The sequence below is a fragment of the Mrakia frigida genome, assembly GCF_051309035.1.
Source record: "Mrakia frigida strain ATCC 22029 unplaced genomic scaffold BDY24scaffold_1, whole genome shotgun sequence".
Lineage (NCBI taxonomy): Eukaryota > Fungi > Basidiomycota > Tremellomycetes > Cystofilobasidiales > Mrakiaceae > Mrakia > Mrakia frigida.
Window position 1 is genome coordinate 683,205 of NW_027481280.1, and position 19,982 is coordinate 703,186.

The 19,982-nt window shown below is 54.6% G+C and overlaps 4 protein-coding genes across 4 annotated transcripts; 2 read left to right on the forward strand and 2 right to left on the reverse strand.

The window, feature by feature from the left end:
* Positions 1-1,888: 1,888 nt before the first annotated feature.
* On the forward strand, positions 1,889-4,418 carry BDY24DRAFT_411133 (SET domain-containing protein; the record flags this gene model as incomplete). Its single annotated transcript, XM_076642890.1, has 6 exons — positions 1,889-2,082; positions 2,164-2,375; positions 2,516-3,030; positions 3,151-3,810; positions 3,973-4,137; positions 4,368-4,418. The coding sequence occupies 6 exons, from the start codon at positions 1,889-1,891 to the stop codon at positions 4,416-4,418; spliced, it is 1,797 nt and encodes a 598-aa protein (XP_076501181.1).
* Positions 4,419-6,114: 1,696 nt separating this feature from the next.
* Positions 6,115-8,688, reverse strand: LST8 (TOR complex subunit LST8). The gene is made up of 11 exons (XM_076637628.1): positions 8,490-8,688; positions 8,347-8,417; positions 8,157-8,227; positions 7,897-7,933; positions 7,684-7,796; positions 7,434-7,581; positions 7,260-7,337; positions 7,050-7,165; positions 6,789-6,934; positions 6,636-6,711; positions 6,115-6,544 (listed from the first exon to the last, which is right to left on the reverse strand). Exons 1-11 carry the CDS (start codon positions 8,635-8,637, stop codon positions 6,502-6,504), a joined length of 1,047 nt encoding a protein of 348 aa, XP_076501182.1. The 5' UTR covers positions 8,638-8,688; the 3' UTR covers positions 6,115-6,501.
* A 33-nt stretch (positions 8,689-8,721) lies between these two features.
* BDY24DRAFT_373801 (uncharacterized protein) lies at positions 8,722-14,164 on the forward strand. The gene is made up of 16 exons (XM_076638325.1): positions 8,722-8,961; positions 9,206-9,633; positions 9,706-10,077; positions 10,144-10,221; positions 10,296-10,417; positions 10,493-10,786; positions 10,868-11,108; positions 11,194-11,383; positions 11,457-11,652; positions 11,721-12,857; positions 12,945-13,041; positions 13,109-13,194; positions 13,279-13,421; positions 13,492-13,555; positions 13,633-13,928; positions 14,020-14,164. The coding sequence occupies exons 1-16, from the start codon at positions 8,936-8,938 to the stop codon at positions 14,045-14,047; spliced, it is 3,798 nt and encodes a 1,265-aa protein (XP_076501183.1). The 5' UTR covers positions 8,722-8,935; the 3' UTR covers positions 14,048-14,164.
* Positions 14,165-19,951, reverse strand: BDY24DRAFT_432434 (Spc7 kinetochore protein-domain-containing protein). The gene is made up of 12 exons (XM_076644084.1): positions 19,360-19,951; positions 19,051-19,235; positions 16,567-18,976; positions 16,317-16,467; positions 16,156-16,229; positions 15,937-16,074; positions 15,734-15,859; positions 15,471-15,652; positions 15,198-15,379; positions 14,848-15,098; positions 14,501-14,760; positions 14,165-14,414 (listed from the first exon to the last, which is right to left on the reverse strand). Exons 1-12 carry the CDS (start codon positions 19,597-19,599, stop codon positions 14,303-14,305), a joined length of 4,311 nt encoding a protein of 1,436 aa, XP_076501184.1. The 5' UTR covers positions 19,600-19,951; the 3' UTR covers positions 14,165-14,302.
* Positions 19,952-19,982: the final 31 nt, after the last annotated feature.

The following is a 19,982-nucleotide window of genomic DNA, read 5'->3' on the forward strand; positions in this document are numbered from 1 at the left end:
GCTTCTGTGACAGGCTCGAGCTTCTCGAGAGGCCCCCTTCGACGCACGACGCCGCCATCCCTCCTACAGCATCACCGAGTCGCTACTTGAGACGATCCTCCACCTCTTGGATCCTTCAAGTCATCATAAGGAATCTACTGGGTGTACATACGGTCGTAGAACGGTTCTCTGCTCCCGTTGTGGTCTTTTCGGGATCGTCAGGAGGTGCGTTCTTCTTCTAGCTCGTCTCGCAACGCAAGGAACGCCCTTACTGATGCCTCTCTCCTTCCCTTGCTTTACTTACAGTGGAAAGGACAGACACACTTGTCCTGGGAAGGACGAGCGGAAGGTCCTTGCTGGGCGCAAGAATGGTGGAACCGACTTCGAGCTCTCTCACGTCCTCTTCCCCATCCAACTCCTCCTCCATCCCCACTTTGGTCCAGAGGTCGAAACCCTTCTTCAGGAAGACGAGTCTCCCTTCGCCACCCTTCCCGAAACCTTTACCAACCCTACCACCAAGGCTTCAGTTCCAATCTTCGTTTCGACCACCCTCTTCTCACACCCCCTCTACCAACCGTACCACCAAGCTCTCCTCGAGGCCGCTCAAGCTCTCGAGAAACTCGAACCGGATCCTTCGACCGAGGACATCACTTCAGCAGTGGGAGGGATTTGGGAGACCTATTACAAGTTGAAGGAAGTGGTCGACTGGGTGCAAGAGAACGGGAAAGGGGGGACGAGGTGGAAGGGGAAAGGGAAGGGGAAGGGTGCTGGTGGGGATGATGCTACTGTAGGAGGATCGTTGGTTGCCTCGAAAGGGAAGAAGAAGGGGAACGTTTCGTTCGAGGTGAGTTCGTTTCTCACTCGTCAATTTCCCCTTCTCGTGTTGACCTCTTCTCTTCGAGCGTTGTTCTACTTGCTGACTCTTTCCTCAACCTCCTTTCTTTTCTCTTTGCTCAGGTGCATGGCAACGCCGATTCCGAGCATGCTGGTCTTGCTTCCGAGGTTGAGGAGGAAGATTCGGTTGCGTCAACGTGAGTCGACCTTCCTTCCTTCCTTCCTCGCCGAATCTATGCTTATTCTCGGCCTCACGCTTGTTCACAGATCTACTTCGACGAAGCTTTCAATCCCTCGCCGAGTCGTTAGCGCCAAAGGGAAAGAAAGGGTTCGTCGCACCCGCTTCTCTCCCCTTTCCCTCTCTTCGAAACGTCGACGCTGACTTCGTCCATTCCCCCTGACTCTCGCCATTTCTTGTCGCGCAGGAGGATCTCGGAACGTTGACCGTTTCTCGATGAGTTTGTTTTCGGTGAGTCTCCCGTCTTGCTTCTTGTTTCGTGGCGAAGAAAAAGGCTTGATCGTTCTGACGCGTCGTTTCCGTCCCACTCAGGACCACAACCTCGGCATCAAACCTCCGATCACTCCTTCGATGCTCCTCGGCTTCACTCCTCCCTCCATTCCTCCACCGTCTCGAACCATCGCTCTGTTGTCTCACTTATGTTGCTACTCTCGTCGTTGCGTGCTTCTCTCGTCTCTCGCCTCTTCTCTCTTCTTTTACTTTCTACTAGTCTTTGTCATCTTTGCTTACCCTTCTCAGTCTCACTCTTTCGCTTAGCTTGTTTGTTCATCATGCATATCTTCTGTCTTCCTTCCTCCGTTGTATCTGTGTTTTCGCACGCGCTTTCGTCCCTTTGTTTCACAACCAGCTTTTCACGAATGTCGCCCACGAAATATATGCCTTCAGCTTCGCTTTTTTGTTCTTTATCTAACTAGAGATCACGAAGATCCTACTGTAGGGATTCGTCACTTGAATTTTTGGTGAGAGAGAGAGGGAAGGAGGGTCAAGACAGAAAAGCTCGAGCTCACTTCGCTCCTTCCTTCCCTCCCTCCAACCTCGACTCCCTCGTCCTCAGCGATGTCTTCCTCCGGTCCTTCTCCATCCTTCGATCATCTCTCGTCAGTTCCCTTCTCGGAGGGCTACCGAGTCACTCAGATCCCAGGCAAAGGGAAAGGACTCGTCGCAAGGAAGGATGTCATTGGAGGAACGACCCTCGTCTCGGAGGAGCCGTCCTTGATGCTCGACGCTTCATCCGGCCATGTTGATCTCTCGTGAGCAAAAATGAAAAGGAAGGCTACAAGATCTTTTCGGGCTCGTTCGTCTGACCTAGCCTTTTTTCCTCTGCGAAACAGCCACCTTTCCCTCGATACACGAACGAAGCTTCTCCTCCTCCCTCCTCTCACTTCCGATTCCGACCCCATCATGGCCAGATTACCTGGATTCACCCGATTCGGAAGGGAAGGGATTCTTGCGTATCTTCCGAGGATTAGTCTTGTGAATCATGCGTGTTCTCCGAACGCCATCGTCGTCTGGGAAAGGAAGGAAGATGGAGGTCTCCTTGCTCGTGAGCTCTCTTTCCTTCTCCCTCCCGTCCCTTCTCATTCGAGAACTCTCCTTCTCTCTGCTGAGCGATCTCACCAGGACTTCTTCGGAAAGATCGCCGCTGATTTCTGTCTCCTCCGACTCCTCGTATCGTTTCTGCAGACCTGCTCGCGATCGCTCCCATCTTCGCTGGAACGGAGATCCTGATCTCTTATCTGCCATCTCCTCGGACTCGGAAGGAGCGGCACTCATATCTACAGTCGATCTTTCACTTCGATTGCGACTGCTCCTCCTGTATCCTTCCTCCATCCGAACAAGCCATCCAGGATTCGAAGGTTTCTCGATTCGTCGAATTCACCAAGTCCATCGCATCGAACTCGCCCAGGTCGTCGCTTCCCCTCACCCTAAGGGTAATCGCTGGACTAGCGGATGACGCGGTCGAGAACGCTCTCTTAATTTCGGAGCTTCGAGATGTGCTGAGGATGGCTGCCGAGTTCTCGGTCGCTGGTGCGGACAAGGAGACGGCGAGGGCGTGGGGAGCTCTTTGGAGGCAGTGGACGTGGTTTTTGAAGGACTTCGAGAGTTTCCATCTCGCTGGGACTCTGACGGACCCCTCCTCAAGTTGCTCGTGGGGAAAGGGAGTAGGTTTGGGACTCGAAGAACTGCTGGAACCTCCCGTACGTCTGCGTTTCGGTTTCGTTGTCCCCATCTTCGTTCTCTTTCCTGACTCTCTTTTCCAGATTCCTTCCAGCTGATACTGACTCCAACTCGTTTTCTATTCCGTTGATTGTATCCAGCACGCTCTCGTTTGGGACTACGTCTCCAATCTCCAACTCGCTCCCGGCTACGTCGCGTCTCTCCCTCCACCTCCTCCTCCTCGAACCTCCCTCCTCGGCGCCCTTTCAACCCACTTCGAAGAACTCACCACCTCACCCTCGTTCTCCTCTTCTTCCAAAACTCCGGAGCCTCCCATCACCCCCGAACCCAGTCCATCATCGCCGCCGTCCGTGCCGTCGAATGAACCATCTCTCTCCTTGTCGATCTCAACCCCTTCTCCGTCCCCAATGTCGAATCCGGAGTCGTCCCCGATTCAGGAAGCGGATTACAGGGTATCGACTTCGTCTTCGGACAAGACCGGACTTTCGAAGGGCCAGAAGAGGCGACTCAGGCGCAAGGAGAGCGAGCAGTCCTCCACCTCCCTCGGACAACTTTCTTCCTCCTCTCCCTCCCTCGATCCGCCTTCCCCAGGTCCCATGGCAGATCCAGCCACGTCTTCCTCCGCTCCCACATCCCCAGTTCTCAAACAATCCTCTCTACCTCCCGTCGTGCCCACCTCTCTCGGTTTGGAGCCGGACCCGACTGCTGCTGCTTTCGAAGTCAAGTCACCGAAGGAGACCGAGACCATGGAGCTTGGGAGTAGGGAGGGGACGATGTTCGAAGAGGAAGAAGACTCGAAGGTGCCGACAAGTGCTCAGAGGAAGAAAGCGCGGTGGAGAGGGAAGAAGAAGGCGAGGTTGGAGGAGAAGGAGAGGAGCAGCAGCGGTTGACGGGTGAGTTTCGTTATTTTCGCTTCCAGCTTTTCGCTATCTGACACACCTTATGTTTGACTCATCTACTAGATCACCTTCGATCGATCCACCCATTACCTCCTCGATCTCGTTCTTCCATCTCCTCTCGCTTCGTCTTCGTCGGATCGATCCTCGTCCAACTCCCTCCATTCTTCTCCTCCTCAACAACAATCAACCACGAGCGCCTCGATCTCGGGTTATGCCTTCGTTCCTTCTGTGAGTCGTTGGGTGCCTCGTCTTCGCTCCGCGCTCGACTCAAGGCTCACTCGGTTGCTTTTGAAGATCTCTGCTACGTCTTCATCGACGGTCAGCTTCAACGACGCTTCATCAGCTTTGTTTTTCTAAGAACTTTTACGAGACGTGAGTTCTCTTCCTTCCCTCTCCCTCGCATGTTCCCTGTGCAGACGCAGCTCCCCTGACGCGTCTTCCTCCTCTCCTTTCAACAGGTCTTCAAACCTCGCTTCGACGACTACGATAACATGCAACTCCAGTATTAAATCATTTCAGCTACTCGCAAGTCAGCTTCCGAGAGTTGGGTGAGGTTCAGCGAACGAGACAAGACGCGTCCCGACGGCGAGACGACTGCCGCTCCAATTCGATCTCCCTTTCTCGCAACACACTCGACGAAGTCACACAAACCTCAAGCTGAAACTTGTTTCATAGCAGAAAGGGTTCGATGTCAGCAGTCCTGGTGTGGGTTTATGAACCTGCCGCTCGAAAACTGCCGTTTTTAGGACGCTCCAAGTTGTTTCGGAGTCGGACGCGTCGTTCGAACTTTTGCGGACGAAGGAGAGTCGCAGGAGCTCCGAGAACTAGTCTGAGTTGTAGCAGATGTTTCATTTCATATGTTCTGAAGTTTTTGGGACAATTGCTTGCATGAGTAAAGAGATACAGGTTCCGGGAGTGGTGAAGCTCCGTTGATGGCCCCTTGTCGCGACGAGCAATTTCTCACGACGCAGACGAGCTGGAAGAGTGAAACTACCTCGAGTGGAAAGCTGAGAGGCCATTGTGTGCGGTTATTGAAGCTCGAGACTGGAGATGCAGCAGACAAAAAGTTGGAAAGCCCGAAAGTGACGAAAGTGGAAGGACTGCGTGGTCGGATCGAAGGATTGTGAGTCTTTGCTCTCCCTGCCTCTATGGTATCGCTGCTAGGGGGTTTAGGCTCAGGATTTTGTTGGTAGGTGCGGAAGCAATCAAGCTTTGTATAGGTGGAGGTTGGTTTCGAAAAGAGGGAAGACAGGTTGGGGGGAGAAAGACGCGAAGGATGGTCGACGCGTCGAGCGAGGCGGGTGTCGTTGCCCTCCACGGAGTCCTTCGTCAAGTATGGACTCTGGGATCCGTGAACCAATTCTCTATAGCTTTGCTTCTTGCTCGTCTGTCTCTTCCAGTCAGGAGGTCCGTCGTCGGATGTGACAAAGATAAACGCCTGCTCGGTTGGTGGGCGAAATTGACGAAGGCTCATCGGCCTCGCGACCCTTCCCGCCCAAAAGTTGCAGCGAGATTATAGCAGTAGCTAGCAGAAGATAGCAACTAGCATCGGGAACGGGAGGGGAGGGGAGGGGAGGGGAGGGAGGAGGGGGAGGAGAGGAAGCCGAGCGTGTCCAGTTCCTGAGGAATCCACCGCAGCTGCTCTCAGAAACAATCTGAGAGTGACGGGTGAACGATATAGGAAGAGAGACACAGTCTGGGGCAGGCAAGTTGCGAAGGGAAAACGAGAAACGAGAAACCGGACGCCGGGACGCGTCGCTTCAGTTTCCTTTCTGCCGCTTGTTCTCCGATACTTCAGCTTTTCCGGCTCAGGAATACTCTCAAGAGAGCATGTTAATCCAACACAGCGGAAAGTGTGAGGATAGAAGCGCGGCAACGGCGTATACAACGGAACGAAGGAATGAAAGGGAAAGGAAGACGACGCGTCCGTTTCTGAGAACCAAGCTCACTTCCGTCCACTCCACCGTCATGTCAGCTCAGACTGTTGAAAAATGTCAAAACGCCCGGATAGCTCAAATCGGTAGAGTGAGTTCTGAACCCTTTATGCCCTGAGGGGAGCGAAGAATCGATCGCCTCCTTGTCTTCTTCTCTCTCGACGACGCGTTTCAGAAGCTGACTCTCTTACCGCTTCTTCATCATCGCAGAGTGCTTCTAAGCCAAGCTTGGTCTTCAGGTCATCAACCGAAGCATGGGTTTCGTACTGTAGCCCTACATACATTGACCCGCTTGACGAAAAGGAAGAGGAGAAGAGACACACGTCGAACAGAGCTGCTCCCCAATGCGACCTCATCTCACCTCAACTTTGAGCCTCGTAGCTGCAATCGAATTCGTACTAGCGGTTAAAAAAATGTATCTCTTTGCCTGCACTTCGAGAAGAGAAGAGAGGAAAGACTTCGCTCCCGCTTCAATTCGTTGACGCGCACCTTCACCTTTCCTCGTCGACAAAGTCCAAGATCATTCGGATGGCCTATGGCATACAACATTCAAGCCTAACGAGAGATAATGCTAGCCAAGAGCAAGCTGGTATAGAGAAGGCGGTGGGTTCGTTGGAAGATCGTGAAGGGAAAAGAGAGAGGCGACGCGTCGAGATCATCAGGCGAGGTTGATGTCGTTGAGAGCGACGGCGACGCAAGCTCTGGGTCGAGAGAAGGAGAGAGACGAAATGGAGCGTGAGTTGATGGCTCGAGGGAAAAAGAGACTAGGAGAGAGGGCGAGAGACGACTCACCGATGATGACCGTTGTACTGCCTGACCGTCTCTCCCGTTGCCAGCTCCCACAGACGAGCTACGTGATCCGACGACGCTGAAAATAACAACAAGAATAAAGGCTTGATCAGCCTCAAGAAGACGAGAGGTGAACGAAGGAAGAAAACGACGAACCCGTAACGAGGTACGCCGAATCCGCAGAGAACGCCGCGTCCCAAACCCAACGCTGATGCCCCTCGAGAACCTTCTCGAGCTTGAACTCGTAGTTCTCCGTCGACCAAATCTTGACGGTCTTGTCTGCTGAACACGTAGCGAGATGTCTGTGAGAGAAACGAGAAGGCGGAGAGGGAACGAAAGTAGATCGTCAGCGGAGCTCGTTTGACGTCCAGACGACGACGAAAGGCGAGTGAAGAGAGAACGAAACCAGGCACGTACTTGACATCCGGCGAAAGAAGCACTCGGGTAATGTACTTTGTGTGAGCTGGGAACATGGTGACGGGTTGGAGGTCGGTGTCGGATCCGGGTTCGAACTTCCAGACGTAGCAGTTTCCCTGGAGCGAGAGAAAACGGAAAGGAAGAGGTCAGTTTCGAGAAAGAAGAGTGACGAGAATACTAGCTCAAGAAGTCGAAGGGAGAAGAGCCGACCTTGTTGTTTCCAGCGACGAGCATCGATCCGTCTGACGCGATCGTCACAGAACGTATCGGCACGTCTGCGTCTGGCACCTGAGAGAAAGAAGGAACGAGCAGCATCGAGAGTGGTGTCAGTCGGATGTTCTCTTGAGAGTGTAGCTCGAAGAAATCGAGAAAGAAACGACTCACCAGCTCGTGCGTGCAGGTGTTCTCCGCCAGATCCCAAACCTTCACACTCCCGTCCTGATCACAACTAACGAGCTCTCCCTGATTCGGATGGATGACCACATCGTTTACTGGGGATCGATGATCATAGTTTCGTTGTATGTGAGAGGTCCTGGAAGGAGGAAGGAGGAAAAAGAAACACGAGGGAAGAAGGGGATGGTGAGCTCGTGCGAAAGGAGCTTAAGGAAAGGAAGAAGCGGCAGAGAGAACGAACCGTGTGTCCCAGATCTTGAGGGAACCATCTTCTGAACCTGTGACGATCCATTTTCCTTCGCAGTGGAAGGCGAGAGAGGTGATGTTGGCGGTGTGACCTTCGAAGGTCGCGATCTGGACGAAGGGAGGCATGAGGGAGGAAGGAGACGAGATGGTGAGCTTGAGCTCGAGGCGTCTACAAGAAACGAGATCTGGAGACGAGAGATCAACGTACAGGGTTGTTGTTGGTTGTGGATTGAATGTCGTAGAGTCTGCGATCAAGAGCAAGAGGACAGAGTCAGCCAAAGGAGGAGAGGACGTGAGCTTCGACTTGACGGTTCCGGAGAGCTCGACGTTTCCTGCCAGCCCTCCCCATCCCCTATGTCTCTCCCACACGATAGACCAGAAGACAATCCTCTATCCTCCTATCCAACTTCTCAAACCAGTCCCAGCAACGACCAAGCGAGAAGAAAGATGAAGAGAAGAGGAGCTCACTTGACGGTGGTGTGTCCTGCGACGGCGAGGACCTTCTTGTCAGGAGAAATGGCTAAACGGGTGACTTGTTTCTGTTGGAGAAGAGTACAGAGAAAGCGATTGATGGTAGGGATCAGCTCTGAGTGATCTAGCTCTTAGACGAAGACGAGAGTAGACGGAGCAAGGGAGGGAAGAAGGAAACGAGACTCACTGAATCAGTTGCGGTGATGGTTCTCCCACAGATACCAGACCACGCTTCCCAGAACTTGATCGTATGGTCATCTGAAAGGAAAAGAGTATGTATAAGTCACCTTGGACTTCTTTGAAGGGGAAGGGAAGAAGAGTCGAGCTCACATCCGGCTGTAACCAAGATAACGGAGAGGTCTTGTTGAGGAGCTGGTACAGGATTGTTCACAACCTGTTGCTGCTGCTGTTGAGCTGCGGCTTGAACTTTCCTTGGATCTGGTGCTACTGCTGCGGGATTTGGTTGAGGTGGCTGCATCGAACGACGAACGAGGAAAGGCGAAGGAGGGAAGGGAAGGAGGGAAGGTGGTCGTTGCGAGCGAGCTTGAACTCCTCCCCTTCTATTCTTTCTGGACCCCAACCCTCAGCACCCTTTCAAAACATATATCGACCTCCTCGGCCGCTTCCTTGACTTGACGTCACTCTTCAAAGTCCCCTACTGCCCATCCTCCAGCGGAAATCCTGCAGAGATCGCCCCGTCCGCTCGACCGAAAGAAGGAGAGTGAGCTCATTCTTCGAGAAGCAGTAGCATCCTCGGCTCATCGTCAGCTTGAACGATGCATAAACTTGGCGGGATACTAAAGTGAGTAATCGTATCGTTTCTATCTTGCTCGCCCTGTAGCAGCATGGGGTTTCAGAAAGGACAGGAGTCGAAGGAGAAGGGACGTCGAGCTCAACCCTTCCTTCTCTTCTTCTCGTCCGTGCCTCATCACTCTCCCATACATCCCAGCGGGGCCTCGAGCTCTCGAGGATATACATTCTACATCTCGCTTCCAATTTCCAGAACTTCAGAGCTCACCTTCCTCCTTGTTTCTGCTACTTCGCAGTTACCCTTCCCTCCCCGACTTCTCAACCTCCTCGACCTCCTCCCATCCTTCGTCCTCTCATTCAACAAATCAAGACAACTCTCCTCCCAACTCACCTCCTCCTCGAATCAGCACCTCTCCTCTTCCACCTCTACCGTACGGATACCTCTACTCGGATCCTCGTCGTCCTCATCAAACTCAACAAGAGTTCACCCTCGACCTCAGTCGCGTGGGTCGCGACGGAGATGGACTACCCATGCTCGCAGATCGCTTCGTCAAGGGATACATTTATCGACGTCCATTACAACGGCCTGGTAGGGGAGGAGCCAAGAGAGAGGATAGCTCAGCCCTAGCTTCAACAGTCTCAGCGTTGGAGGATTCCGCCGTCTTGACGAGTTTGGGACGAGGACCAGAAGGGAGCGGGAGAGCTGTCGTGGTAGGGAACGAACGTGAGTCCGAAGTACGATTCAATACGAGCAGTCGCTTCATGCTGATGTTCTTTTCGTCTCCCTTGTGCCCAGTCATCCGAATCATCGCCTTCAAATCACCTTCCTCCCTTCCCTCGCTCCCACCACCTCCCCATCCCATTCCTCCGCTCTTCTCCCTCTACAACACCTCCTTTCCTGCACCAACGCCACCATCAACACCAAACACAGCTCCCTACCGCCCAACAACACCTAACTCCAGCTCTTCGAGTCGGAGAACTCCAAGCGGGTCGAATGGAAAGAATGGAACGAAGAGCAGAAGAGGAGGGCTCGATTTCGACGGAGGAGAGTCGGTTGGGCTAGGAGTTGGACCTGGAGGAGTAGAAGTTGAGGAGGTCGGGACGCTGAGAGGGTTGAGAGATGCGACGGGTGGGAGTGGAGTGATGGAGACGCGATGGGGGACTGGAAGTGAGTTGACGGTTTCGTTTCTTTCGACGTGGAAGGATCGAGCTGATTCTCTTCTTCTCCTCTCAGCCATGTCCAACAAGATCTTCGTCTCGAGTCGGAAAGGATCTGTGTTTGTTTGGGATGTGAATCAGCCTGGGAAGATTCGTGAGTTGTCTCTCTGTTCACGAGATTTCGAAGCGTTCTCTGACGCGCCTTCGTTCGTTCTCCTCGTCTGTCAGAGAACAACATCGTCGTCGATCCTACCCGTCGACCCATCTCAGCGATGCGTCTGGCTCCCGCTGGATTCGATACAGGAGAGATGCTCGTCACTGGAGGTCACGACATGATCGTTCGCGTCTTTGTTCGTCTCGTCTCTTCTCTCCTCCTTTCTGCGCGTTTCTTAGCTCACCCCTTCCCTTTCCTTCGTCCAACTCAGGACCTTCGAACAAGTCGATCCACGCCTCATACTATCCACACTCTCACCTCCAACTCCTACATCAACTCGCTCGCCATCTGCCCGACAAATACCCATCAAATCGTCCTTGGTCTCGACAACGGTTCCCTCGGATGGATCGACTGGAGGAAAGGGAACAGGATGGCCAACAGGAAGTTCTCGGCTCATGCGGATGCGGTGATGAGTGTGGATTGGAAGGAGAGTATGGACGAGAGAGGGGAAGGGAGAGCGGCTGGTGGGTGGATTGCGAGTGGGGGGCTCGACAAGAAGGTCCACGTGAGTCTCGCTTCTCTCTTCCTCAGCGAGCTCTTCTCGACGCTGACCAACGACAACTGTTCTCTCCTGCTCTTCTTCTAGATCTGGAACAACTCGTCGCCGAGCAAGAACCTCCATCGAACGCTTCGGACGTCCCTTCCCGTCAGCAAAGTCTCCTGGCGACCTGGCCACGACACCGAGATCGCCGTCTCGCCTTACTCGAAGACCTCGTCTGGAACCCTCGTCGATGCAGTGGAAGCCGATTCTCAGATCCAGATCTGGGACGTTCGTCGAGGATACGTTCCGAAGTACCTGATCGAGGGAGGAGAGGGACCTGTCGCTGGTCAGTCCGACGCCTCCCTCTTTCTTCTGCTCCTCGTCTTCTTCACTCCAAACCGATCACGTCTGTTTATGGTTTGCGTCTTCAGAATTTGCCTGGAACGACCACGGATCCCTCTGGACAGCCTACAAGAACGGTCTCGTCGCTCAACTCGACGTCCGTCTTCACTCTCGTCCGATCGACGACGTTCCTCGTTCGACGGTGTGCTGGGATCCATCAGGGAACCTCGCATTTGCTCTCGATCAGTGGACGGAAGGGGAGCTGCCCTTCGATGACTTGTGAGTTTTTTGCTCGAGAAGCGAGGGAGTCTTCGCTCTTCCTGACCTCGTCCTCCTGCCACCCCTCGCACAGCAAACCCGAGGTCGCTCTTCAGCTCTCGAAGCTCGGCAAGGTCCCGAAGTCTATCCACGACGAGCCGTTCGAACCAACGCAGGTCTTCGCCGTGTACAAGGTCCCTGGATTTGATAAGGAGACCTTCGCCTCCCTCGCTCAGAAGTACAAGCTCGAGGGTGCTTCGCCTGAACGCCTTTGCGAGATCAACGCTCGGGTGAGTCAACTTTTACTGTTCCTCTCTTTCGTTGCAATTTTTGCTTACTCAAGTTCTTCTGTTTGCAGGTCGCCGCTCGACACGGTCTCGAAAGAGAATGGAACGTCTGGCTTCAACTCCTCTCCATCATGGTCGACGCTCGAGTCGTCTCCTCAAGATCCACCACCCCCTTCTCATCCATCAGCAGGCCCATCCCCGACATCGATTCAGTCCCGGCTCTCAACCTACCACCACCGTCCGTCAACCTCTCTCCTCGAGGACGAGTCGTCCCTCCCGTACCCGACCCTCGATTCATGCCTCGTCCGAGATCGACGAGCCAATCTCCTCTCGTCCGAGCCATCCTTCCCGAACGAAGATCCTCCGCCGGTCAACAAGGGAGATCAGGCCCCTCGAGGTCGAAACTTCGGGAGTCTAGGATGGGAAGCGCCGGAACCATCGAAGTGGGCAGCACCAGCAACGTCGTCGCGTCAACCTCGCAGGTCGTCCCCGTCGAGTATCAGAAGGGCAGGGCTCTTGTCCTCAACCTCGATACAGCTTTCGGGATCAGCTCAGACTCGTCGGTCAGCACAACGGACGAGTCGGACATCGAGGAGTCCTCCAACTCCTCTTTCGACAACGCCCCTACTCCCACAGCTCGTCACGACATCCGATCCTCCTTCACCCTTCTCGAACGCCCCACCTTCAGTCAATCCTTCAACCAACCCTCCTCCTCCTCCCTCCCATCCTCTCGTCGACTCTCCCCAGCCTCCCACGTCCCTCGCCCAACGATCCGCTCTCCAGTCCCTGCTCCGACGAGTCCAGAAAGCGACAGCGACAGCGACGACGAGGATCTCGCTCCTGGACCTTACGGGGAAGTCTACGGAAGGGCCTCGATCATCTCAACAGCGTCGACGGCAGTCGTCCAAGCCGCTTCGGCCGTTCCAGCTCGAACGACAGCGCCCGAGGGAACGGACAGTCGGAAGAGCTCCCCGATCTTCAGTCCTAGTACGAAGATGGAGGACAGGAAGGTCTCGGCATCGATACCTCCTCCTGCTCCTCACGCTCTTGGATTGAGGAAACGGACGGAGGAGGTCTCGTTGGAGGTGGAAGGTTGGAGGTTGGAGTTGAAAGTGAGGGACGAGGCGGTGATCTGGAAGTCGTTCTTGGAGCTGCACGAGCTGAAGCTCAAGCTGGTGAAGGAGTGGATCGAGTTTTATCTCGGAGAGGTTCGTTGTTTTCCTTCCTCCGAGCGATATTTCTCGAGTTCGAACGGGAGAACTGACCACGCGTCTCGTTCCCTTTTATTCGTTCAGGGAGACTGCCAGATGGCTAGCATGATCTTCATTGTCGCTCGAGACGTCCTGGACTTCTCACTAGTTCAAGCAGAGCGATATGTGACGTCCTACGTCGGTGAGTCGATTCTATTTCTTCTCCGTTGCCCATTCTGGCTGACTCGAACTCATCTACTCTCTCGCAGACCTCCTCATGGCTCTCGAACTTTACACATCGGCAGCAAGTGTGCGGAAGTACGCTGCCATTGTTTCTCTCGAAACTGCTACTCAGGTGAGCTTAAACTCCTCGAGCTTTCGCCTCAGCAAGTCGAGCTGATCTTTCTTTTCTTCTCCCTTTCGTCGTCTCTCCTTCCAGGTCAACACCACCACCCATCTCTCCTGCCCGATCCACCTCACCCACGAGACCTCTTTCGCCGGCGATGATCCTTCCGAATGGTCCAAGGTTGGCCGAGGAACCTGCGAGAAATCCGAGAACGCAGCGATCGTTTGCTGTCTTTGGTTCGTCTCTTCTTCCTCGTCCCTCTCTGTTATTTTTCGTCGACTAACTCTTCGTTTTATTTCTATCTAGCGATCTTCCTGTCGCCTCAGGTCTTCTCTTAGGCTGTCAAACCTGCTGCCACGGCGGTCACGCCGTCAGTTCCTTTCCTCTCATCGAAGCTCCTTCTCTCCGAACTGATCCTCTTGCTTCGTTTCGACGTCCCTTCCTCAGTCCTGCATGGAACTCTACTTCTCCACCGTCCCCGTCCTCTCAGGATCCGGAACCCACCCAGCAACATCCTTCTTCGAATCCTCCTCAGCCTCAGATCACTCCCATCAATCCTACTCCCAACCTGAATCCCCGAGTCGGAATCGACTCTCGGGGGACTTCAACGCGAGTGTGGTGCTCGGGAGGGAGGAAATTTCTGGTTTGCGGTTCGAGCTGGGAACGACGAAGGAAGAGGAAGGGTCGAACTCGAACGGGACGACGATATGGTCCCAAATTTGCCCGGCTGGATGTGGGCATGCGTGAGTTCTCTCCCTCCCTCTCTTCTCTCCTCCTCCTTCGAGTCGAAGGCGTCGAACTGATCCCTCTTTGATGAACTGGCTGGCTCTGCAGTTGTGCTGTTTCGAACTTCTCGTTATGATCTTAGAACGGACGTAGGGCCAGGAGCGGGAATGATCTTTTTACGATAGAAACGAGAAGAACGAAGAGCGAAGAAGGCGAACTATGTAGACTACTGTATGGAGCAAGTGAAAGGAGACTGCAGGACCGACCAAGCAAGCAAGTGAATAAGTAGATAGAAAAGAGATGAGAAACCGAAAGCGAGACCGATTGACCAAAAAGATGAAAACGAAGGCGAGAAATGAGACGAAACGAGAAGAGGTTCCAGCCTAGGGTTCTACTTGTATCTCTCAACGGCCTCCAAGCATGAGTTGACGAGCGTTCCGAAGTGGCTCTCGGGCGTAGCCTGCTCGAGCCGAGTTCGGACGGAGTCGAGGAGGACGATGGAGCTGCGAAAGGAAGGAAGGAAAGAAGACGACGCGTCAGTTTCGGTCACTCGCCTTCTTCGCTGACAAGGTAGAAAAGAAAGACTCACTCAACCTTCCCGTAGGCAACCTTGACGCCCAAACCTAGATCTCCGATCTTCCCAGGCCACTGGAGGATCGACTTGGCCGTGATGTCGAACGAGACGAGGATCCGAGCCTTGACGGGAGGGAGGAGGATTGGGACGGTCGTCTGGAGGGAGTTTGAGGTTGAGGAGGGAGAGTAGGTAACGGGGTATCGAAGACTGATGAGATGGAACTCGGTGGCGATTCGAGAGGCCGAGGACCACATGTGGGAGACGGTTTGGACGAGCTGATCGAGAGAAAAGAGAGAGAAAGGATGTCAGTTCGATGCGTCGTAAAACGAGCCCTCACACTTCTCGAGACGATCGAAACGTACCTCAGGAACACTACCAGCCTGCATCTGCTCGACGAACACCTTCACCAGCTCGAAGAGATGCGTGAGAACGACCTCGTTCCTCCTCGGCTTCGCAGCCCTGACGAACTCGACTCGAGCTCCCGAAACGACGGGTTGGAACTTTTCCGAGGCGAGAACGAGTTTAAGAGCTCCGTCGAAGACCATCTCGAGTGTGTCGGAGCGAACCGAGGTGATCTTGACTGAGTGAAGGTGCTCGAGGGTGTCGAACTCCTCTGTGAGTCGAACGAACAAAGCAGGCGAACGAAAGTCAGCCTCCACTCGGACGAAAGAGGAACGAGAGAGGTGAACAAAAGGTGAGCAGAGAGACGAACCTTTGAGTCGGAAGACCTTCTCTCGAGTGAAACCCTGGGTATCAGCCCAGATCCCAGCAGCGTGATCGATAGCGTCCTGAGCAGCTTGTCGTTGAAGATCGAGACCGTTGAACTTGGTGGTGAGACTGTTGAGCATGACGTTCTGATCGGCAAGGTCGGCCTTGAGGGAATCAATTTGATCGCTGGGAGAAACCAAGAACGGAAAGGCGTCAGTTCGAACGAAGACAGGAACGAGGAGGACGAGAGGGAAACGCGACGGGAGAGAGAACTCACTTCTGCTCCTTGATATCGGACCTCCTGTGCGAGAGCTCGTTCTGATCACAGGCGAGAACCTCAGCGACCTTCTGCCTCTCTTGCTCGAGTTGAAGTCGAAGAGCCTCGTGTCGAGTTCGAAGGGTGGAGAGGGGAGTCTGCTGCTCGAAGGCCGAGCTGAGTTCCTGGATCTTGGCTTGGTCCTGTGAAGCAAGGAGAGGAAAGAAGGATCGAGTCAGTGGAAGAAGAGAGGGGAAGGAAGGGAAGAAGAGGAGACAACGAACCTCCTGGAGATCAGCAAGATCAGCCTCGTGAGTAGCCTTGAGCTTGACGATGAGATCAAGTCGCCACTCTCTCCAACGACGCTTGATGAGGAGGTGAGAGTAGACCTTGAGGTACTTGAGTTGAGCCTGGAGTGACCGAAGACGAGGAAACCAGGGTCAGCTCCGACGGAGAGAGGGAGAGGAACGAGACGCGTCCGACTCACCTCGATCATGCCCTTCTCGTCGTCTTCAGCCTCGAGGTACTCCCTGAAGAGCACAGGGTTGACCTCCGAAGCGTCGTGGTCGAGGTTCTGGACAGTCTGCTGGCTCTGGATCGTCGACTCCTTGAGATGGCTGCAGGCCTGGTTCAAGTTGAAAGAAGGGAGAGAAAAAGTTCAGCGACGAAGAGCGGCAAGACGATCTTTCAGGAAGAGATGACGAACCCATTGGTAGATGGCGAGGTAAGGGAAGCTAAGAACGTAGTTGGCGTACTCGATCGTCTGATACTCTCGTCCAGCTGCAAGAAAAAAGGCGAAAAAGAAAGGGAAGAGGATCAGCCAACGGAGAGCGGTCTGAGACAAGTTTTAAGAAGGATCAGACTCACGGATGCTTCGAGTAGTATCGTTGTTGTTTCGATGGATCCCGAGCATCTCTCCGGGACCGATGGTGGACCTTCGACGAGGGTGCATCTTGTCCATGAAAGTCAAGCCCGTCATGTCGAGGAACTGACCGAGCGAGACTGGAGCGGCTTGGTGCTGAAAGAACGAAACACGACAGAGGAGACGATGAGGTTCAGTACTCAAGGTGGAGGAGAAGGGGAGATTAAATAACGAGGCGGGATGGGAAGGGCTCACAGCTTCATCGACCATCATCTCAACGTCCATCTCCCTCTCCCTCCTCGAAGACTCAGCTCCAAGCGAAGGTCGTCCGAGCTTCTTCTTGGGAGTAGCCCTAGAAGCAAGAGCGACGGGAACAGCCTGCTCCACGACGAACGACGAGGAAGCCGATGAGGAGGAGGGCACCGAAGGCTCAGCGAAAGCCAACGACGATCTAGGTCGAGCGGCAGGAGCGGCAGTGGTGGTGGGAGGGGTAGGAGCGACCCTGGGGGAAGTCGAAAAGATGCTGGTTGCCGACGTAGCAGCCTGCTCGAAGGAGTTGGAAGCGGAGGAAGGGATGTCGAAGATCGTTGCGGGTCCTTTGATGGGGGAGGGAGAGGTGGCTTTGGTGAAGATGTTTCGAGCTGGGGAGGAGGGAGCTGCCGCCGTGGATGGTGCTGCTGAGGTCTTCTTCGGGGAAGGAGGAAGTTCGGGAGCGGTGAAGATGTTGGCCTCGACCTGGTAGGATCCGAAGATGTTGGACGACGGAGCGGACGAAAGGATCGGCGACTCTCGTTCTTTCCCCTTCCCGTTTCCTCCTCCCGATCCAGCGACGGATCCAAAGACGTCCTCCTCAACGGCTGCTGCTCCTTCTCCTCCTCGAACGGACGATCGCCTCTTGGGACTCTTGATCGAGAAGATCGACGACCCTTCTCCTCCTCCCGCTTCCATCTCCTCGACGCCTCTCTTCCTCGCCGACGCAGCAGGGGACGCAACGGCGCTGAAGACGAGTTTCCTGGCTGATCCTGGAGTGTTGGCGGAGGGCTTCCCCTTGGAAGGGATGGGAGCGAGAGGTTTGGCTGGCGAGTCGAAGATGGATCGAGGGGTGGGAGCGGGTTTGACTTTGGCTGCTGAGGAAGCGGTGGGCCGAGAGAGGGAGGATTCGAGAGGTCGGGTAGGGGTAGGAGGAACGTAGGCTCCGAGAGATTTCCTGGGGGATTTGGCTGGGGATTTGGAGGAGAGGTTGAGGGAAGAGCGACCGAAGAGAGATGGCTGAGCGGGAGGAGCGGGAGCGGGAGCGGGAACGACGTCGTTGCTGCTGGCGAAGATTCCTCCTCGAGCGACGGTAAAGTCCATCCCTCCAGCCTCGTCCATGTTGTCCTCCTCGTCGTCGTCGTCTCGGTCGAAGATGCTTCGTCGAGTGGTGTTGTCCTCCTCCCTCCTCTGCATGATCAACCCTCCCACCGCGACCGTCTCGTCCATATCCATCTCTCCTCCCTCGTCACTATCCTCCTCCTCTCCCTCTTCCTCCTCGGCAGATCGACTCGAGATGATTCCACCCATCACTCGGGTCATATCCATCGTCGATCCCTCGTCCATGTCCTCCTCTCCAGCCCCCTCGTCGCTCCTCTCGATGATCCCTCCAATCACTCGAGTGAAGTCCATCTCCGACCCACTATCCTCTCCTCCTCCCCCTTCCTCTCCATCCCCATCCCACCTCATCTCCTCTTCAGCAGCAGCAGCAGCTCTCCTAGCAGCGGCAGATCCGAGGACGGGTGCCCCCCCGGCGGAGGCAGCGCTCTTGGACCAAGCCGCCATCCTCTCGGCTTCCTCCTCCTCGATAGCGTACCCGAGACTGGCTCGAACGTTCTTGGCAGCCGTAGCAGGAGCGGACGTAGGGATGATCCCTCCCGTCGCGACGGTGAAGTCCATCGTCTTGTCGTCCGGATCGAGGCTGTCGAGTCCTCCGTCATCGTCCTCGTCGGAGTCTCCATCTTCGGTTGAAGCGGAAGGAGAGGTAGGGTGGGTGAGGGATTGTCGTTTGTTGGAGGGGATCGAGGGTTGAGCAGAGATGATGCCTCCGTGGACTTGAGTCTCGTCCATTCCGTCGAGGGACATGTCCCCGTCTTCTTCCTCGGACTGCTCGTCCTCGTCCTGTTGGACGATGATGGTGGGAGGGTTGGGGATTCCGAAGGTGAAGGGAGCTCCCGAGGACGACGACGACGGGTTGTTTCCTTCGAAAGGAGCGGAGGCAGGAGGACCGTCGAGTTGGAAGCTGTTGAACTGTCCTTCTCCGTTCTGCTGCCCCTCCTCCTCTTCCTCGTCCGACTCGAGATCCATATCGACGCTTCCTTCCGAGACGGCTGAGCTTCGTCGAGAGTTGGACGAGGTAGGAACGAACCCGACGGCTGCTGGTGCTGCTGAGGGTTTGGTGAAAGCCTCGACTCCCTGAACGCTGGCTCGTCGAGAGTGACCTCCTCCTCCTGCTCCCCCAGCGGATGAACGACGTCGAGAGGTGGTGGGAACGACTGGCTCGTTCGGAGCTCCGAAGATGTTGGAAGTGGCTGTGGCGAGAGGGAGGGGAGCTGGTGCTTGTTGTTGTTGTTGGGAGGAGACGGAAGATTGAGATTGGGAGAGTTGGTTGGCGACAGGGTCGATTTCGAACATCCTAGAGAGTCAAGAAATATGCAGCTCGTCAGCTCTTCGTCCTTCGCTTGCATACGAAGATAAAAGTGAGCTTACCTGACGTGAGCATGAGCCGCAAAACTGACTCTCCTTCTGAACCTCATGGTGGTGGATTCGGTTCCTCCTCCAATGTACTGGGTATCGTTGTCCTCGTCGTCCTGTCCCTGTCCGTCCATGTTGGTGTAGTTGTAGGTCTGAGTGTCATCCTGGTTGTACTGCTTCAAGATCGACTTCCTCGGGGCCTGCATACGAGCGACGAACAAGAACGAAAAGAAGGAAGAAGTTCAGCTCGAGTTGCGTCCTTCCCTTCGTGTTTTCCCTCCTCGCATCCATAGGAAATCAACAAGGAGAGAAGTATCAACTCACGAGAGCTCTCCTAGCTGTCTTCTTGGGAGTCAATTTTACTTTCAAGCTGGATGCTCCCATGAGTTCTGCTCCTCCGATCGAAGCTGATCTTCCCTTCCCCTTCGACTTGAACCCTCCTCCTCCCATTCCATCTGTTCGGTTCTCCTGTTCCCCAGCAGTACCCCCGAAAGTGACGCCACCGGAAGAGAGAGATTTACGAGAGCGAGGAGACCGTTTGGCGAGGGATTGCTGGTCCGACATGGCGAGAGAGAGGAGGATGAGAAGGAAGGAAGGAGGAAGGGTTGACGTTCGAGAGTTTGTTGTTTGCTCCTTCGTTCAATTTTCTTCTTCTTCTTTTAGTCGACGAAGAGAGAGGAGATAGGTTGAAGAGGGGGTGGCACGACTCGAGAGAGAGAGAGAGGTGGATGCGGGTGAGATGCCCCGGGAGGGGAAGGGGAAGGAAGGGAAGGTGGGAAGGAAGGAGAGGGGAGTTGTTGATGGTTGGAACGAGGAAAGAAAAGACAACGCGTCCTCCTTGACTCCTCGCGCCTTTTTGATTCCGAGTTGATTTTTTCTTCACGGTCACTCCTCTTCGTGAGTCCGGAGACGGTCCTCAACGAGAAGGAGCTGTGAAAGAAAATAAA